The 17,959-nt window shown below is 39.0% G+C and overlaps 1 protein-coding gene across 1 annotated transcript in view; it reads right to left on the bottom strand.

Moving 5' to 3' along the window:
* The window catches only part of SKAP1 (src kinase associated phosphoprotein 1), a 380,445-nt gene that overhangs the window by 31,773 nt on the left and 330,713 nt on the right, over nt 1-17,959 (bottom strand). Inside the window, exon 11 of the mRNA XM_074261261.1 lies at nt 9,968-10,068. Within this exon, the coding sequence (XP_074117362.1) occupies nt 9,968-10,068 (101 nt within the window). The remainder of the gene's footprint in view (nt 1-9,967; nt 10,069-17,959) is intronic.

Raw genomic sequence — 17,959 nt, 5'->3', positions numbered from 1 at the left:
ATCTCCACACTGAGGAGGGGGACGTGTATATGGGGTCATGGTGGGGGAGAGAAAGCAAATTTTTTTTTTCATCGGGAAGAGCTTAAAACCTTTAAAATCTGAACCCCAAAGGAAGGAACAAAATGATCATCCGCTGGGTACTCATCAGAGTGGTCTGCTTTGTTACAACTTTTTCCTTCGGTATATTTTTTAAGCTCTTAAAGTGGAAGTTGGGGAAATAAGTGGAAAAACAGCTACCTGGTATCTGAGAATATAAGTAGCTGGTGGGCGGCAGGCAGGGAGCATAAAGTGCTTTTTTAAATGATCCTGATATTGATAACACTAGCTCTGGAAATTTACATTTCCAGCCTGCCTTTTGTGCAAGAAGACCCTGGCTGTCTCCATTCCCCATTCCATAGGAACAGAGATAGCCCATGATAGTCTCTTGAAATAGGGGCCAGTAGTCTCCCAAGGAGATCTTTTATCTGTGTGGTTGTGTCCTCATATTTGAATGGAGCTCTTTTGCATTTTTGAAGCAAGGAGATGAGGTTCTTTAGGGGGTTCTGGTGAAATAACCTTCTCCTGGTAATTTTTTGTACCCAAGGAGCAGAGTTTAAAGATTTTTTTTGTTTTTTTTTTTTTTTTTTTTGTTTTCTGTACTTTCTTTACTCGGGTAGAATTAGAAGGATCTTGAAAGAAGGGACTGTCTTGTTTTTGTCTTTGTGTGTTTAGGGGCATATACTATATGCATATATACTTATGTACAGCTATATAATATGTATACACATGCATGTATATATTGTAAAATTGTTATAAAGGAATATATAAGTATAAATTATAAAGATAGATAATAATTATAAGAATGAGTAGCCTTTGTATTTTTTTGTTATCTCCTGAATATTGAGAGAGCATATTGGGTGGATCACCACTATCTCCATGTTAACTTATAGGAAGATGTGGACAAGCGCTACATATGATGGGCAGATATGGATGAGTTGGGATCTACATATCATATAAATAATACCTACATTGATAAGGCCCATGGTGGCATTGGAGTAATATCTGCAGTGCCCTAGAACAGAGTCTTGCCCATAGTAGGAATTTAATAAATGTTTGCTGAATTATCATAGGCTTATAGAGTCATGCTAGGTGCTGCCATAGTGCATAGAGCACTGGGCTTGGAATCAGAAACACTCATCTTAATCTCGCCTCAAACCCTTACTATTTGTGTGATCCGGGGCAAGTCACTTAATCCAGTCTGCCACAGTTTCCTAATCTGAAAAAATGAGCTGGAGGAGGAAATAGCAAACCACTCTTATTTTATTTTTCTTTGCCAAAAAAATCACAAGGTGGGGTCACAAACAATTGAAAATGAGTAAAAAATGAATAAACAATAACAATAATATAGAATCATAGATTTAGAGCTGGAACAGACTGAGGTCATTGAGTCCAATTTTCTCATTTTACAAAGGAAATTGAGGCACAAAGAGGGAAAAGTGATTTGCCCAGAATCACATATTTAGAGAATATCTGAGCCATGACTTAAACTTAGGTCTTCCTGAATTGAATTTTAATGACATCAGGCTCGGGAACTATGTCTTCTCCTAGTGGAGAGAACTTGCAGGGAAGTTCTTTCTCAAGAGATCTTTGTAAGGACAAAGGGTTCTCTTTCTGGGCTCATTCCTGTTTCGACACAATTAAACCTCCCGTAGTCACTTTCAAACTTAGGTTTTTATATGTGACTCAAGACTGGAGGAAACTCAGACAGTTGGTGAAGAAGTAGTAGGTACAGCAGAAATCTAAGAATGAAGTTTCTTATCCCCTTCTCTATCAACCTAGGGCTCTCTCTTTTCATTACCCCTCCTTTTTTCAGTAGAGGAAGAGAGGAAGAGGAGAGGGGAGAGACCTGCATGTATAAGATATTGAATACCAAAAAATTGCCTGTTGATTGATTTTTATATCCATTTTGGATTGGCAGAGAAGCCCAAACATGGCACCACTCTATAGAGTTAGCTATTCTCTAGCTTCAGTTTAATCAAGCTTATTGCTTTAAGGTTAGCTTGTTGCTGTTGAGCTTGAACCTGAGGTTAGAGAATGATTCCCTCCATCAGATCTACACTTTGGAAGGAAATGGCTTTTCTTCAGGTCCATGGTTTGGCTCTTCCTTGGTTGACAAGGGTTGTACTTGTCCCAAGATAAAGTGCCTTAGAGAAACTAAGCCAGAACTTCTTAGCTTTCTTTCTTTTTTTTGGTTTTATTTTCTTCTCCTCTTGTTAATACTGTATGAACTAAATCCACTATGGACTCAGGCCACAACCCAGGCCTCTGGAAGTTCCAGAGGCAGACTGAGCCCTTAAATATTGCTGGTACCTGGATCTAATTACAGAAATAAGTCAAAAGTGAAATAGGAAACATGCAGTACTCTCTATATATCTCTATGTATACATACAGATATATAGAATATATACATATATACACAAATGTATTTGTGTGAACATTTTCATACGTGTGTATATGGGTCAAATATACATAATATATATGTCCATGTGTACATGTTTACACATGCACATCTTAACTGCGTGACCCTGAACAACTCATTTAACCTCTTAATAATTTAGCTAACATTCTAAAATGATAAATTATAGAGTGGGGTAATCTATTGGTAAAGGAAGTTTCCTTAAGTAAGAATTCTCTATACTAATGAAAGCACAAGTCCAGTCCCTACCCCTCTGTGTGCCTGGATGCATAATGGGATGACTGGGCAATGAGATCCTTAAAGCATTCATAATTTCTATGTGAAGGCACACCAAATCTCCATGTGCATACTATGAGTATTTCCCCTAGTTCAGGGGGAAATGTCTTTGTATTCCTTGACAAAGTTCAGTAAATATTCCTTTATAAAAGATAATATTAATTGGTTAATACTGGAGAGATTAACTGGTTGATTGATTGTGGGGGAACACGCTGGGTAGGGACTCATGAGCAATAGTATTAGAAACTCCAATTCCTCACACTTACCACTAAAACTTTGAGGGAAGAAGTATTACTCTCTGGGGACCCATTTGTCATTGGGAAAGGGAATTCTAGACTACAGCTTGTACTAAATATATATGCGTGTACATATACAAGCACCTGTGGAGAAATTTCCAGAGAGGGTGGCTAAGCATTGGAAAGATTGACTAAGACTGGTTATCCAAATTTCCTTTCTGTAGACGGCCAGGAGTGAGTCCAAAAACAGTAAGAGTCTGTTTTAGGTTTTACTTGAGACTGACTCTCTGTCAGGGCCAGCTCAGACATGGACTCACTCCTCTCCCTCTATACCTTTCTTCCTATTTAAAATGGCACGGTTCAGATATGGGTTTTCTGGAAGACAGGAGAATGGACAATATGATCTTTTAAGATGTTTGTCAGCCTGAGGATTCTAATAAATCCAAGGTATATAAATGAATGAAAATCCAATCTTACAAATTCTTTAGATTCCCAAGTAGGTAAGTGGAACGGACCTGACAAGAGACCCTCACCTCTAGGTTATGACTTACTCCTCCCTTCGTAGACAGTTAGGTGTAAGAAATATTGGAAACAAAGGCAGATGGAAAACTGTTAGGAAAAGAATCATTCTGAATCTGAGAACTGGTAAAACTGGCCTATTTTAGCAGAATGGAAGTAGAAGACCTAGTAAAAATGCTTCTGTAGAAATGAATTCTGATCTATCTGCTTCTAAGAATGGGGATGGGGAAGAGGAAAGGTAAACAGAAGTGGGAAGAGTCCTCTATATACTCTAGGATCACCTGGAAATACAATAGTCTCGACAGATGCAGTCAGCTCTATGTAATAGGACAGGTCACTGCACAGCCTCCTTTAAACAGGAAGAGAGGGAACCCCAGTGAGAAGCCATTAACAAAGGCAAAAGACTGGCAAAACAAACAGAATAATCAAGACAGAGAGAGGAGGCCAGCAGACAATCTGGCTCTGTTCTCCCCCCTCCTGCTACAGGCACCTCCAGACAATGTAAACAGTTAATTTATTCACCTGCGGGCTCTGGGCAAACAGGGGCCTGGTCACACCTGAGTGGATAACTCGATTACCCCTGTAATGCCAGTACGGTAATGTACACAAATTCTATTACACGGTAAACCTTGCTTTCGGGCATTTGAAATACCAATCAGGCCAACGTCCACTCCCCTCTTTGCTTCCAATTTATTCCTGGAGGCTCACAGAAATGTCAAGAGAATGGAGCGAATCCAGGTTCCAAGCCAGAGTTGGGGTGAAAATGCTGGCGGACTGGGCGTGATCTCACTTGGTGCAGTTTGGGTAGTGGGCACTCCCTTTCAGGGTGAGACCTGAATACAGTCCTAGAGTGTCCTTCTGTGAGCCACAGTAAGACAACACATTGGGTGCTGTCTGGGGATAGTAGTGTCGGTGGAAGATAAGGTTTCTTTTATCAAGTGGCTTATAAGTTATTACAAATTAGGCAGAAAAAAGATTTTATATATACATATATATATATATATATGTGTGTGTGTGTGTGTGTGTGTGTAGAGATTACATAATATATATGATACTATAAAATTCAAGGAATTCCTTTTTTTTTTTTTTTTTTTTTTTTGATAAAGAAAATGTGCTTTTGTTTAACATAGTTGCCATCTAGAGGATGGGGGGAATTTGGAGCACAAAATTTTGCAAGAGTCAATATCAAAAAATTATCCACGCATATGCTTGGAAAATAAAAAGCTTTAACTAAAAAAAAAAAAAAAAAGAAAAGAAAATGTGCTTTGTAGAATAAATACCACATTTATTTGGGAATATGTTCCTTACAGTACTAAACCTATAGAGAACAAAGAGGTATCTATATGTATAGCAGTTAATTTGTTCCATATACAGAAAGAACCTATTATATCTTGGTCTGTCTATATACCATGTATGCTATCGGGCTTGACTAATAATAATTAGTGAATTAATCAATAAATTAATAGAACAGTGCATAGAGAGTTGGATTTGGAATTAGGAAGACCTGAATCCCAATCTTGCCTCAGACTCTTAACCATCTTTGTGGCAAGTCATTTAACTTCCAGTGTCTCAGTTCCCTTATCTGTAAAATGGGAATAAAAGCACCTCCCCTTACAAGGTTGTTAGGAGGATCAAATGAGATAACAAGTATTTGCAAATTTAAAGTACTATGCAGATGTTAGCTATTATTATTATTATCAATAAATGCTAGCAATTAAGTATTTACTATATGCTAAATATTATTCTAAATGCACACACACACACACACACATATATATAAAGACAAAAATGACTCAGCCCTTGCTTCTCTGAATTTTTGTTCTATTGGGGAGACAACATATACACCTATATCTAATATAAATATATGTCTAACATTTATATTTAATATAGTCTTAGGTGTGTGTATATTTATGTCTCCACATACACATATATAAAGAAATATATATATCTATCTTATATATATTATATTAATCATATATAATATAACTACAATATAGTTATATCATATATAACTATATATATACATACATCTAAGATTATATTAGAAATGAACAAAATGACCACAAGTTAGTCTTGGGACCAAGAAACTAGTAGCTTGGGGGATCAAGTGGGGCCTCCTGTAGGAGATGGAGACAGCTTTGTGAGGGCTAAAGGAAACCAGGAATTTTATGAGATGGAGGTAGTGCATTCCTGGCACGAAGGCCTGACTCTACAAGGGGGGAGTTAAGGGAAAGGATGTTGTATTTGAGGAAAAAGAAGCACAACTAGGGAGACTGCAGCATTTGTGGAAAAGAATTTAAGCCTGGAAAGGGGCAACACTCCCATTTTAGTTTGTATCACTAGGGTTTAGAACGGTGCCTGAAACACAGTAAGCACTTGATAAGTGCTTGGATACTGAAAGACTGGTTGAATTATCAAATGCCAAACAGGGGAGGTTTGGAGAAAAGAGAAAGCTGGTGGATCTCCGTAAGTCAGGGAGTAACATAGACCCTCACTTTAAGGAAATCACTTTGGCAATTTGTATGGAGGATTTATTGGAAAGGGGGAGAGACCTGAGTGAGGGAGAAAGACCAATTAGGAGATTATTGCAATAGTCCAGTTGAGAAGGGAGGAGAGCCTGAATTACGTTGGTGGCCATGAGATTGGAGAGGTGGGAATGAAATTGAGATAGAATTGACAAGACTTGGCAACTGACTGAATATGTAGGATGATGGAAGTCCAGTTTTGCAAAAGAGCGGCTAGGTGATAGAATGCCATTCTAGGACTTGAGTTCAAATCCCATCTCAGATACTAGCTGTGTGATCCTGGGCAAGTCATTTAACTCTGCCTCAGTTTCCTCATCTGTAAAATGAGCTGGAGAAGGAAATGGCAAGCTACCCAAATGGGGTCACAAAGAGTTGGTCATGACTTAACAACAATAACCAATTTTACAAACCTGGAGAAAGGAAAGAATGGTTTTGCCTTTGACAACAACAGGAAAGTCTGGAAAAGGAGAAGGTTTTGGGGAAAAGATAATAAATCCCGCTTTAGACATGTGAAGTTAGAGATGCCTATAGAACATCCACTTTGAAATGTCTAATAGGCAGTTGGTGATGAAATTATTGATCCTCCCCTTTGCATTCCTCATTTGTCTCTCCCTCCAATCAGTAGAACATGAATTATAAGAACATGAATTATAAGTGGTTTTTTTTTTTTTTTTTTCCCAACACTCAAGATTCTCTTCTTCAGGCCCTGCTGTGACCAATGCACTTTTGCATTATGTTAGCGAGGTTTCGGGGTTATTGATGGTTGTGGAAGAAAAGTAGCTGACTCATGTGGGAACCAAACGGATTAGTTTTCACTTAAATCCTAACACACAGTCAGTTAACTAATGTTTATTATGTTCCTACTATGTGCTAAGCACTGCGGATATCAAGAAAAGCAAAAAACAGTTCCTGCTCTCAAGGAATTCACAGTCTTACAGGAGAGACAATGTGCAATCAACTATACAAACAAGATACAGGATAAATTGGGGGCATTCTCAGAGGGAAGGCAGGAGGTAAGATTTTAGCTGGGATTTAAAGGAAGCAAGGGAAGCCAAAGAGATATTTTAGGCATGGGGACCATGAAAATTCCCAGAACGGAGATGAGGAACAGCCAGGAGACCAGTGTCACTGGGTTGAAGAGTATGAAGTAGATAGAGCAGGCTGTAAGAAGACTGGAGAGGTAACAAGGATTGGGTTGTGAGGGGCTTTGAAAGCCGGGTTTCAGATTTGATTCTGAAGGTGGTGGGGAATCACTGAAGTTTATTGAATAGGAGGAATGATTCAGTCAGGGTTGTGCTTTAGGAAGACCAATGTGGCAGCTGAACTGAGTGTAGACCGGAGTGGGAGAGACTTGAGGCACACAGAGCCCTAGTCCAGGTGTGAGGAAATGAGCGCTCATACCAGGGTGTTCGCAGTATCAGAAGAAAAAAGGGGTGCGGCATATTCGAGAGATGTTGTTGTGACAAGCCTTGGTAACAGCTTGGGAAAGAGTGGGGTAAGAGAGAGTGAGGATGAACCTTGGTGTGAGCCTGGGTGATTGGGAGGACAGTGGACCCTCGAAAGTAACAGAGAAGACCAGAAGGGAGGGAGATCTTGTGGGAGGAAGAATGAGCTCCGTTTTGGACATAAGAAATATAAGATGCTTATAGGACATCCAGTTTGAGATGCTAGAGATGTGACAGCAGAAGTTAGGAGAGAGATTAGGGCTAGATAAGTAGATCTGAAAATCATTAGCATAGAGATAATAACTGAATCCATGGAAGCTTATGAGACCATGAAAGTGAAAAGAAAAAAGGACACATGCACGTGTGCTCATACAGACACACACAAATTTATGTTTATCCAGAATCCTCAAAATATAAAGTCAAAAAGAACTTTTTTTTTTTTTTTAACAGTGTGGTACAGTATAATGATAGATGGTCTTGAACCACTACAAAAACATGAAGTGCCTTCTAAGTCATAAAAAATTCAAATTGTGATCAGCATAGTTTGAGTTGAGTCTATTCAAAAAAAATTTTTTTTTTAATTGATCATCCACATAGAGCAGCTGTTCTTAACCTGAGGTTCATGAACTTTTACTTTCTCCCTCTCTCCTCTCTTTCTCTCTCACTCTGTCTCTCCTCTTTGTCTTCTCTCTGTGTGTGTCTTTGTCTCCCTCTTTCTCTTTCTGTTTGTCTCTCTATTTCTGTCTCTGCCTCTTTCTGTCTCTGTTTCTCTGTCTCTCTCTCTGTCTCTGTCTCTGCCTGTCTGTCTCTGTCTCTCTTTGATTTTGTATTTCAAAATACTTTTTTCCCCATAGTTCTGTGTATTTTATGCATTTAAAACCATTATTCCCAGGAGAGGTGCATAGGTTTAATCAGATGGACAAAAGTTAATGGCACAAAAGAGGTTAAAAACCTGTGGTGTAGGGAGAGGTAACATTTACAGTGGCTGGAGAGTACTGGGCTGGGTTCAAATACCCCCACTAATACTTCATAGTAAGATCGTGGGCAAGTCATGTTAACGTGCTGAGTCTTAGGCAGCTCTCCAGGACTATATGTCATAGAAGGTCCATGATCAGTTCAGTGGAGGCAGTTCTCACACTGACAAAATCACTGGTCCTTGATGTATTGATATAATCTGTGTATAGTCTAGGTGGTAACTCTCATTTAAACTGAATGAGAATATTCAATTAATCAAAGCTTGCTTTTCCCTAGTGGAAATGGATAAATGGAAATTTACTCTGTGTGTCATTTATACCCTCCAGTAATATCTTGCTCTAATGCCTTATAATAGCTAGCATTTATATAACCACTTTAAGGTTTGCAATGTGATCAACACATTATCTCATTTGGGAAGGGGAAAGGGAATAAGCATTTATAGAGTCCCTACTATGGGCTAGACAGTGCTAAACATTCTAACTAACATCTTATTTGATTATCACAGCAATTCAGTAGGTAGTACTATTATTATCCCCATTTTACAATTGGGGAAATTGAGGCAAGCAGATGTTAAATGATTTGCTCAGGGTCACTCAGCTAGTAAATGTCTGGGTCTGGACGTGCATTCAGCTTTAGCTGGCTCTAAGACCAATGCTCTTTTCACTGAGCCATCTAGCTACCTCACAACATCATTAGGAGATGTACTATTAGGTTTAGGGGTAGACTATAGGTTCTTGAAGTTTGTTCTAAAATGGATTGTAAACTCTGGTAGGTTCTATCAAGATGGAAATCTTTAATCACAGGCCTAGTAGCAACTTTATACAAACATATATACACATATGTATATATGTATGTATGTGTATTATAGATATTTACTATTGTTCAGTTGTTTCAGTCATATCCAACTCTTTGTGATCCCAATTGGGGTTTTCTTGGCAAAGATACTGGAGTGGTTTGCCATTTCCTTCTCCAGCTCATTTTACAGATGAGGAAACTGAGGCAAAGTGACTTGCCTAAGGTCACACAGCTAATAAATATCTGAGGTCAGATTTAAACTCAGAAACTCAAATCTTCCTGACTCCAGGCCCCATACTCTATTCAGTGCACCCCACCCAGCTGTCTCATATGTAATAAGTAAAATATTAAACATTATTAATTATTAAACATATTAAAATATTAAATGTTATGTATGCCTTTCAGAATTTAACTGGGCTTGTCCTCAGGTGACAAACATATATATATATATATATATATATATATGTATATATATATATATATATATGTATAAATGTAAAACCCAGAAAGGTTAAACACTAAATAGCACAAAATGGGAGAGGATCAGGGGGGTTAGAAGATAGGAGCTCTCTTGCCCATTGGGATGGAGAGAATCTGGGGATGGCTCTTATATATAAGATAATACATATTTTTTTGACTTAAGGAAAGTTGTCTATAATGAAAAAAAGATTTAGATAAACAGAAATTTCTTTAAGATTCAAAAAAGTGATGTCTGGTGTCTGACCCACACCGTTTTCCTACCTTGCTCAGGATTCGGATGATATCACCTCGCTGGAAAGGCAGTTCATCTGGATGGTCACTATTACAGTCCCATAGCCCCTGGTAATAATTAGCATAGTTTTCTGATAAAAGAGAAGAAAGATATGTGATTTTTAAAAAGCCCTACAAAAAAACCTCCTCTTGAGTCTGTCAATAGAGGTCCACTTGTTTTCAAAGGCCTCTCATTTCTAGCTGGACACTACAAGGTTCACCCTGAACTTAAACCCAGGAAGCCTGACATTTTAGGGATGGAGCCCAGCTTACATTAAAGCAGTTTCACACTGATTGAGCAAAGGGCTGTAGGAGGAGGGGATCATTAACTAACATTAAATATTTACAGATCACCACCAGTAGGATATGACTTGGTAATATGCTAAAATGCATTTCTTCATTAAGAAGAAAGTTAAACAGGATATTCTGCTTGTTTTGTAAATAAGCAATAAGGAGAGATCTCTTCCATCCAAACACTTGTTGATCCTAAAAGCTAGCATACTCGCCCAACTTTGCAACATTCATTGAAGGAAAGGGATAGGCACTGGGCTTGGGATCTCGCTGATATAGGGAGCTTGTGGCTGAGGAAAGTCTTTTTTGCCAGGGCAGGCTGGCCCCTGTTCTGCAGCTTACAAGCTCAGAGAATACTAAGAGCAGTGACCTGGCCAGGGTCACACAACCAGCGGGTGTCAGAGGTGGGATCTGACGTGGGCTTTGAGGCTGTCTCACTGTATCTGAAGGAAAGTCTGCTAAGTGAAGCTGGATAAGGAATCACTCATCCTGGGCCATATTCTTATAATTCGGGCTCTGTTGTTACACAAAAGTTTTATCTTGGGCACCCCTCACCCAGATACCGTCTGACATAATCAACAATAAATGTCAAAACGAACAGTCCCACTCTTTGACTGGAACCAAAGGGGTGTCTCATCCATTACAAGTAAATCCTGGGTGGGCTGGCTCTTTTCCAGCGTCTTATTCGGAGACCCTGAACATGTCTGCCAGGATTTATTTCCTTGCCCCCGGGAGATCAGAAACCAAAGTGATCTGCATTAAAAATGAAAGCACCCGAAGCAGACAAACCAAGCCTTAGAAGCAGCTGAAGAGATTTACTGGGCTTCTCAGTGAGACTAGATGGCAATGATACCACGGGACAACCATCGATTCTTAACAATGAAGAATTTGTATTGATTTTCTTCTACCCGGAAAGGTTAAACACTAGATAGCACAAAGTGGGAGAGGATCCGGGGGGTTAGAAGGCAGGAACTCTCTTGCCCATTGGGCCAGAGAGAATCTGGGGACGGCTCTTAGCTCCCAAGTAGACTTTATGAATAAGAGGCTATGTGGAGACAGTCAGTGTGCTGAATTCCAAATTCCAGCTACACCCTCCTCCTTACCCACCAAGGAGTGCAGGGAATTTCCTGCAGGAATGGAAAGAGACTACAAGTAACATGGATACATGACATGTGAGAGATTATTCTGGGGCCAGCTTCTGAGGAACAGGGGCTGTGCAAACCCAACTGAGTAGCAAAGGGCATAAGGGAGCTGGACAATGGGAAGAGCACTGGTGCATGAGTTTTGGATTGGACTAGTCTACTCTTGGTGATGGTACAGAGCAAAGCACAAGTCAGTAGAAAGAGTGAGAGGAAAGGAAAGAAATAAGCATTTATTAAGAGTCTGGCACTGTGTTAAATGCTTTACAAGTATTATCTCATATGCTAGTTATTATTCCCATTTTTCAATTGAGGAAACTAAGGTAGACAGAGATGACTTGTCCAGGATCACATAGCAAGTTAGCACCTGAGGTTATATTTGAATCCATGTTTTCTTGACTCTAGGTCCACTTTACCAGCTAGCTGCTTAGCCAGGAGGTACCATTTAGCTGCACCACTTGTAACATCTGGTCCTACATCTTCATCCTTTATTTCATCACTGAAGGTTCTTTGAAGGAGAATGCTTTCTTTGGAATTCCTTGCCTTTATCCAAGTGACTGAAATTCTCTCCTTATTTCAGTCTTCAAAACATTTCCTTAGAGAATCTTCTACTTAGGGTCTTTGTGATTTCCTTAGCGCTCTCTCCCCCTCCCTCCTCAATCTCTCTCTCTCTCTCTCTCTCTCTCTCTCTCTCTCTCTCTCTCTCTCTCTCTCTCTCTCTCTCTCTCTCATTCTCTCTCTCTCTCTCACTCTCTCTCTTCTTTCTCTCTTCTCTCTTCTTTCTCTCTTCTCTCTTTTCTTTCTTCTCTCTTCTCTCTCCCTTCTTTTTTCTCCTCTCTCTCTTCTCTCTTTTCTCTCTCTCTCCTCTCTTTCTTCTCCTCTCTCTTCTCTCTCTCCTTTCTGTTCTTCTCCCTCTTTCTCTTCTTTCTCCTCTCTTCTTCCCTCTCTCTTCCTCTCCTCTTTCCCCCTCTCCCTTTCTCTCTCCTCTCTCTTTCTCCTTCTTTCTCCTCTCCCTCTCCCCTCTTTACCTTCCTTCCTTTGCATATATCTTATATTTATTTACCTATATAGATCTAATATCCCTGCCCCTCCCCCTAATAGACTTGACTATATCTTCAGCACCCAGAACAATCCCTTACACACAATAGTCTTTTAAAACATTAAAATAAATGTTTGTCATATTGAAATGAAGGAACTCAGGATGGAAGGTATGGAGGCATGCGTTTGTATCTGTTTCTTTATATATGAATCCCATAGGAATTAGCTTTTTAAGTCTCATGGAAAAGAAACTTTCATATTAATCTTACAAAAAAGATAGATCTGGGAAGTGCACATGAAGGATGGATATTATGTTCCTATGTTAAGCTTTTGTTATGTGTGACATCCAGTTACTTTAAACCTTATCATTTCTAACAGAGAAAGTGCATATATTTAATTTCTCACCACATGGAACTGTTAGTTTTCAGGACAGACAACAGAGGGCAGCAAAAAGGCCAAATACTCTCATTCTGACAGCATTCTGCCATAGAATTAGGCATATATGTATTTCAAGGAAAAACATGTAGGGAGTACAAAGACAAAGAGTGATTTGAATGAATTCTGGGAGACAGTAGCTTGTCAAAATAGGAGGGAGGCGGTGAAAAAAATGACTGCACTTTCATTTATAACAGGACTAATCCCAAAGATTATCTTAGAGGTCTCTGATAATCTTCAGGGTTCACTAGTGGAACTAAGAGCCTTCACTGACCCTCTGCAACCACACATACCAGAGGCACGCCTCCGACCCAGGTCTTTTCAACTCCAAGGCTGATTCAGTCTTCTATCTACCATGACAAAGCTACTGCTCTTGGAAGAGAAGATCAGGTTTATGTAATAATGCAGAGGTCAGCTGCATTTATGGGGCAGTAGGTAGTGCAGCAGATAGATTCCTGGGCCTGGAGTTAGGAACACTCATCTCCCTGAGTTCAAATCCAGCCTTAGACACTTAGTAGTTGTGTGACCTTGGGGAAGTCATTTAACTTCAAAACACTTCTTTTAAAGCATCTTCTACTTAAGGCCTTTCTGATCCTTCTGGTTATTTTCTCTCTCTTTGTCTCTCTCTATCTCTCTGTCTCTCTCTCTCTCTCTTTCTCTCTCTCTCTCTCTCTCTCTCTTTTTTTCTCTCTCTCTTTTTCTCTCTCTCTGTTTCTGTTTCTCTATGTCGCTGCTTGCCTCAGTTTCCTCATCTGTAAAATGAGCTGAAGAAGGAGATAGCAAACCACTCCAGTATCTCTGCCAAGAAAATCCCAAATGGTGTTATGAAGAGTGGGACACAATTGAAAACAACTCATCAACAATGACAATTTGAGTAGTAGAATATAAAAAGAAAAAGAAAGAAAGGAAGGAAGGAAGAAAGAGGTGAGGCTTCTTGGATTCCTAGATCTACAATAGGGAGGCAGCACGCTAGAGTGAAAAGTAGATTAGACCAGAAGTCAGAAGACCTGGATTCTATTCTGGCTCTGATGCTTCTTGGCTGGATAGTCTTAGGCATCCTTTCTGAACTCTAGGTTTCTCCTCTACAAAATGAGGATATTGGACTAAATTCTATGATTTTATTATATAGTCACTATGGCATTTCAGTGCCTGAACATGAGATGTATTTCTACATAAATGGTTATTTTTAATTGAGTAACAAGAGCTCTCTGTGTTGTAAAATTGCCTAATGGATAGAGAGCTGCCCTTAGGACCAGAAACACTAGGATTCAAGACCATAGAAAAAAATCACTTAAATCCTTATTGTGCTAGCCAACTTTCTAAGACTATAGATTGTAGAGAAGATGATGATCTGTACAGCTAGAAGGACTTTCCTCATCCAGGAGTTCTCTGTATTAATGAAATCACAGGGCCAGTCCCTATTTCTGTTTCTCATGAATACCATGGTACAGAGGTGATTCTGGCTTCTTGAAAGTTATGCCAGGAGAATATGAGCACTTAGCAGGTTTTATTAAATTGGAAAGGCTTCACTCATAAGCTTATTGATAGACTTTTTCCTGTTATCCAAGGACTGGCTCAACTAAGTTCAGAGGATATAGGGCAATTAATTTTTGGTCACAATAATTTCTCTAAAAAAACAAAACAAAACAAAACAAGCCCCAATTAAAAAAATATTCCAACACTAAGTAAAATATTTAATTAATGAACATTAAGTAAGATGAGCATTTCCATATATAAAAGAGAATATAAAAAGAAGATTGTACATACAATCAATACTCACAAAGATTTTTCTGCCTCTAAATAGGTAACAACTCAACAGATTATTTTCAAAGCTGTCCATGCTTCCTACTGAATTGCCTTCTGTTATCTTTTTTGAATTAAAAAAAATAACTTGATGGCTTCCTATTGCCCCTAAGATAAAATATAACTACTACTCTTCCTCCTGTGCAATCTGGTTCTCTCTTATCTTTTCAGGCAATTGCACAATACCCTTTCACATGCTGTGCCTTTGTTCTCTGTGCCAGAAATGCATTGCTTCTTTACCCTTCTTTGGAGAATTGCAAGCTTCCTTCAAAACTTAGCTCAAGAGCTATCACTTATAAGAAGCTTATCTTGATCCCTGAGTTGATAACATTCTCCCTTGAGAAATTATTTTGATTATGGTAGTAATTAGGGAATCCCTCCCCATCTGCTGGATTGGGATTTTCCTCATGGAGCTGAGAATACATAGGCCAAGGAGGCCATTTTTTGGAGCATGTGTGGAGCTGAATCTTTGGCTCAGTCTCTTCCAGTGGGTCCCAATAACCTATCACTTCTGTGGATTTGTTGCTAAGAAGTCTAGAGACTTCTATCTGATTCCCTGGTCTCCATGACAAGGGCAGGTGAAAAGACCCTGAACCAAAGAGAACGGATCCCTGAGCCTTCTAGGAACAAAAATAAAATCTTCCTTTTGTCTTTTAAAGTCTTCCTGACTTCATGACTTATGTCCCTTTTAATACTCCAGACTTCTTATACTTCACTCTCTTACAAGAACCCTGTCATATAATGACACTGGCTCCCTTGCTATTATTCCTCATACAAGATATTTCACCTCCAAACTGAGATTTTTACTAGTTGTCCCTCATGTCTGGAATTCTCTCCCTCATTTCCACTTCCTAGCTTCTTTCAAGTCTCAGCTAAAGTACCACCTTCTGCCATAAACTCTCCTCAGTCCTCCTTAATCTGAGAGCCCTTTTTTGGAAAGCACCCCCAATTTATCCTGTTTATATCTTGTATCATGGTCCCATTAGATTCTGAGCTTTTTGAGAGTCTGCCTTTTGTCTTTTTGTACCCTAGAGCTTAGAACATTGCCTGGAATACAGTAGGAGCTTAACAAATGCTAACTGACTGACTGAGACAGGAGAATCCTGGCTTTAAGAGAAGTTATTTCACCTTATCTTGCATTTTTCTTTGAAATGTGTTGTTTGGGACTTAGGAAGTCTCTCTTTTGGCTTTTAGTAAGAACATGTCTCTCTGGAAGTAGCTAAGCAGAAGCTTAGCTTTGTGTATGCTCCACAGGATGCTTTCCTCTTGGCCCCTCCACACCCATTACTCAGTTCCATGGAACATGCATTATGATTTACATATATTTCCTATTTCATTTTCAATGTACATTTTGTTTCCCCTAGATAAAACATAAGCTTGAGGGTAGGAACTGTTTTGTTTTTATTTCTGCACCCTCAACAACCCAGCACAATGCTAAGGACATAGGAGGCCCTTATTAAATAGAATTAGGAAGAAAATATAGACTTCATGGTCCTTTGGTTTGACTTCCTAAGGATGGAGTGAATTTGGGTGGCTAGAGGGAAGCATCTCAGAATCAGCAAAAAATTTCCCTTGCAGGAAAAAGCAGAGTCTGTTTTTTACTTTAAGAGCATGTAACAGCTTATGAATGTATCATTTATAGTCATGTAATGATTCAATTAAATAAGTGTTTACTATGTACTTCTCATGTGCAAAATCCTATGTTCAGTGCCAGCCATCCAGATACAAAAGATGGTCCCGTACTCAAAGAGCCTGCTTTCGACAATAATAATGATAATTCACTTTTATATGTCTTTATGATTATAAAATGTTCCATGAATATTCTCTAATGTGATCTTCATAGCAATCTGGTGAAGCAGTCAATGTGGATGTTATTGGAGCCACTTGGAGGGTTTAGTGGACAGAGTACTGGACCTGGGGTCAGGAAGACTGGAGTTCAAATATGGCTGTCCACGTTTATTGGGTTTGTTTTACCCAGTGACTGGGTAAGTCACTGACACCCTTGCTACCTTAGTTTCTGTAAAATAAGGATAGTAATAGCATCTGTCTTTCAGGATTATTATGAGATGATATTTTAAAATGCTTTGCAAATCTTAAAGTACTACACAAATTTATTATTATTAGCTAAATAATTATTTTTAATAGTTATTGTTATTATCTCGATTTTATAGATGAAGAAACTGAAGCTCAGAGAAGTTAAATCACTTGTCTCCTATAACAGTTTGTAAATGGAACAGTCAAGACTCAGATTCTGGGTCTTCTGCCTTGAAATCCAAAGTTTTTTCTATTACAATCTCTTTTTCCAACTTACTGGCATAATTCTATTTCCTATCTAGGAAAATCTTCCCATATCTAGGACAATCATGCCTGTTTTGTATTATAATTAGTTGTGTATGTGGCTAATCTCACCTGCTGGACTACAAATTCCTGTAAGATTGGGACTGTGACTTCATTTCCTGAATGCTTCTTTGCACTTAGCAACTGTTTAACAAACACCCATTGAGATATTTGTAAAAAGACTTAAGAATTCTGATTGAGTTAGTGACCAATCATGACTACAGAGAACTTGTGATGAAATATACTGCCCACCTCTGATAGGGGTGATGGACTCTGGGTGCAGAATGAGAAGTATTTTTCTTTTTTCTTTTTGGACATGGCCAATGTGGAAATTTGTTTTGCTTGACTATATACTTGCAACATGGATTTTTCTTTTATTTTTCCCCCCATTGGAATGGGGAAGATAGGAGGTTAAAAAATATAGATTTGTGTAATTTGAAAAAAAGTTAAATAAAAATGTTTTGTAAATAACTTCATAAGATAGATTTTGTAACAGCTGACAAGGTTAGCTTGAGAATATGTCACAACTATGAAAGCTTATGAAGGGGGAATACAGAGAACAAAGGGGAGGGCTGAGATCCAGAGGCCACAGATGTCACTAAGCACATCAAGGGTGGTGGCAGTTAAGATGGGCAGCTTGCCGCACTACCAAGAGCCAGCTACTCCAAAACTTTGCCATTTCATCCAATATGGAACTGGTACAGAGCAAGATTCGGATCTGTCCCTAAGCTTGTTTCAGACCCACAGAGAGCGGGCTGACCAGTGTACAAAAGCCCTGTACATGGAGTCCTGGGTGGGGCAGGATTTGCTTTGTGAGTTAGACTTGAGTTTTTTTTTTTGAGGTTTATGTGTCTCTGGCAGCATTCAGGGATCAGAAGTGGCACAGCATTCTGACCATTTAATTAATTCACAAACATCCTCATTCTCATTTCCAGAACAT

Source organism: Sminthopsis crassicaudata, chromosome 4, assembly GCF_048593235.1.
Source record: "Sminthopsis crassicaudata isolate SCR6 chromosome 4, ASM4859323v1, whole genome shotgun sequence".
Taxonomy (NCBI): domain Eukaryota; kingdom Metazoa; phylum Chordata; class Mammalia; order Dasyuromorphia; family Dasyuridae; genus Sminthopsis; species Sminthopsis crassicaudata.
Note: the sequence above shows the minus strand (reverse complement) of the source record. Positions and strands in the feature narration are given on the sequence as shown.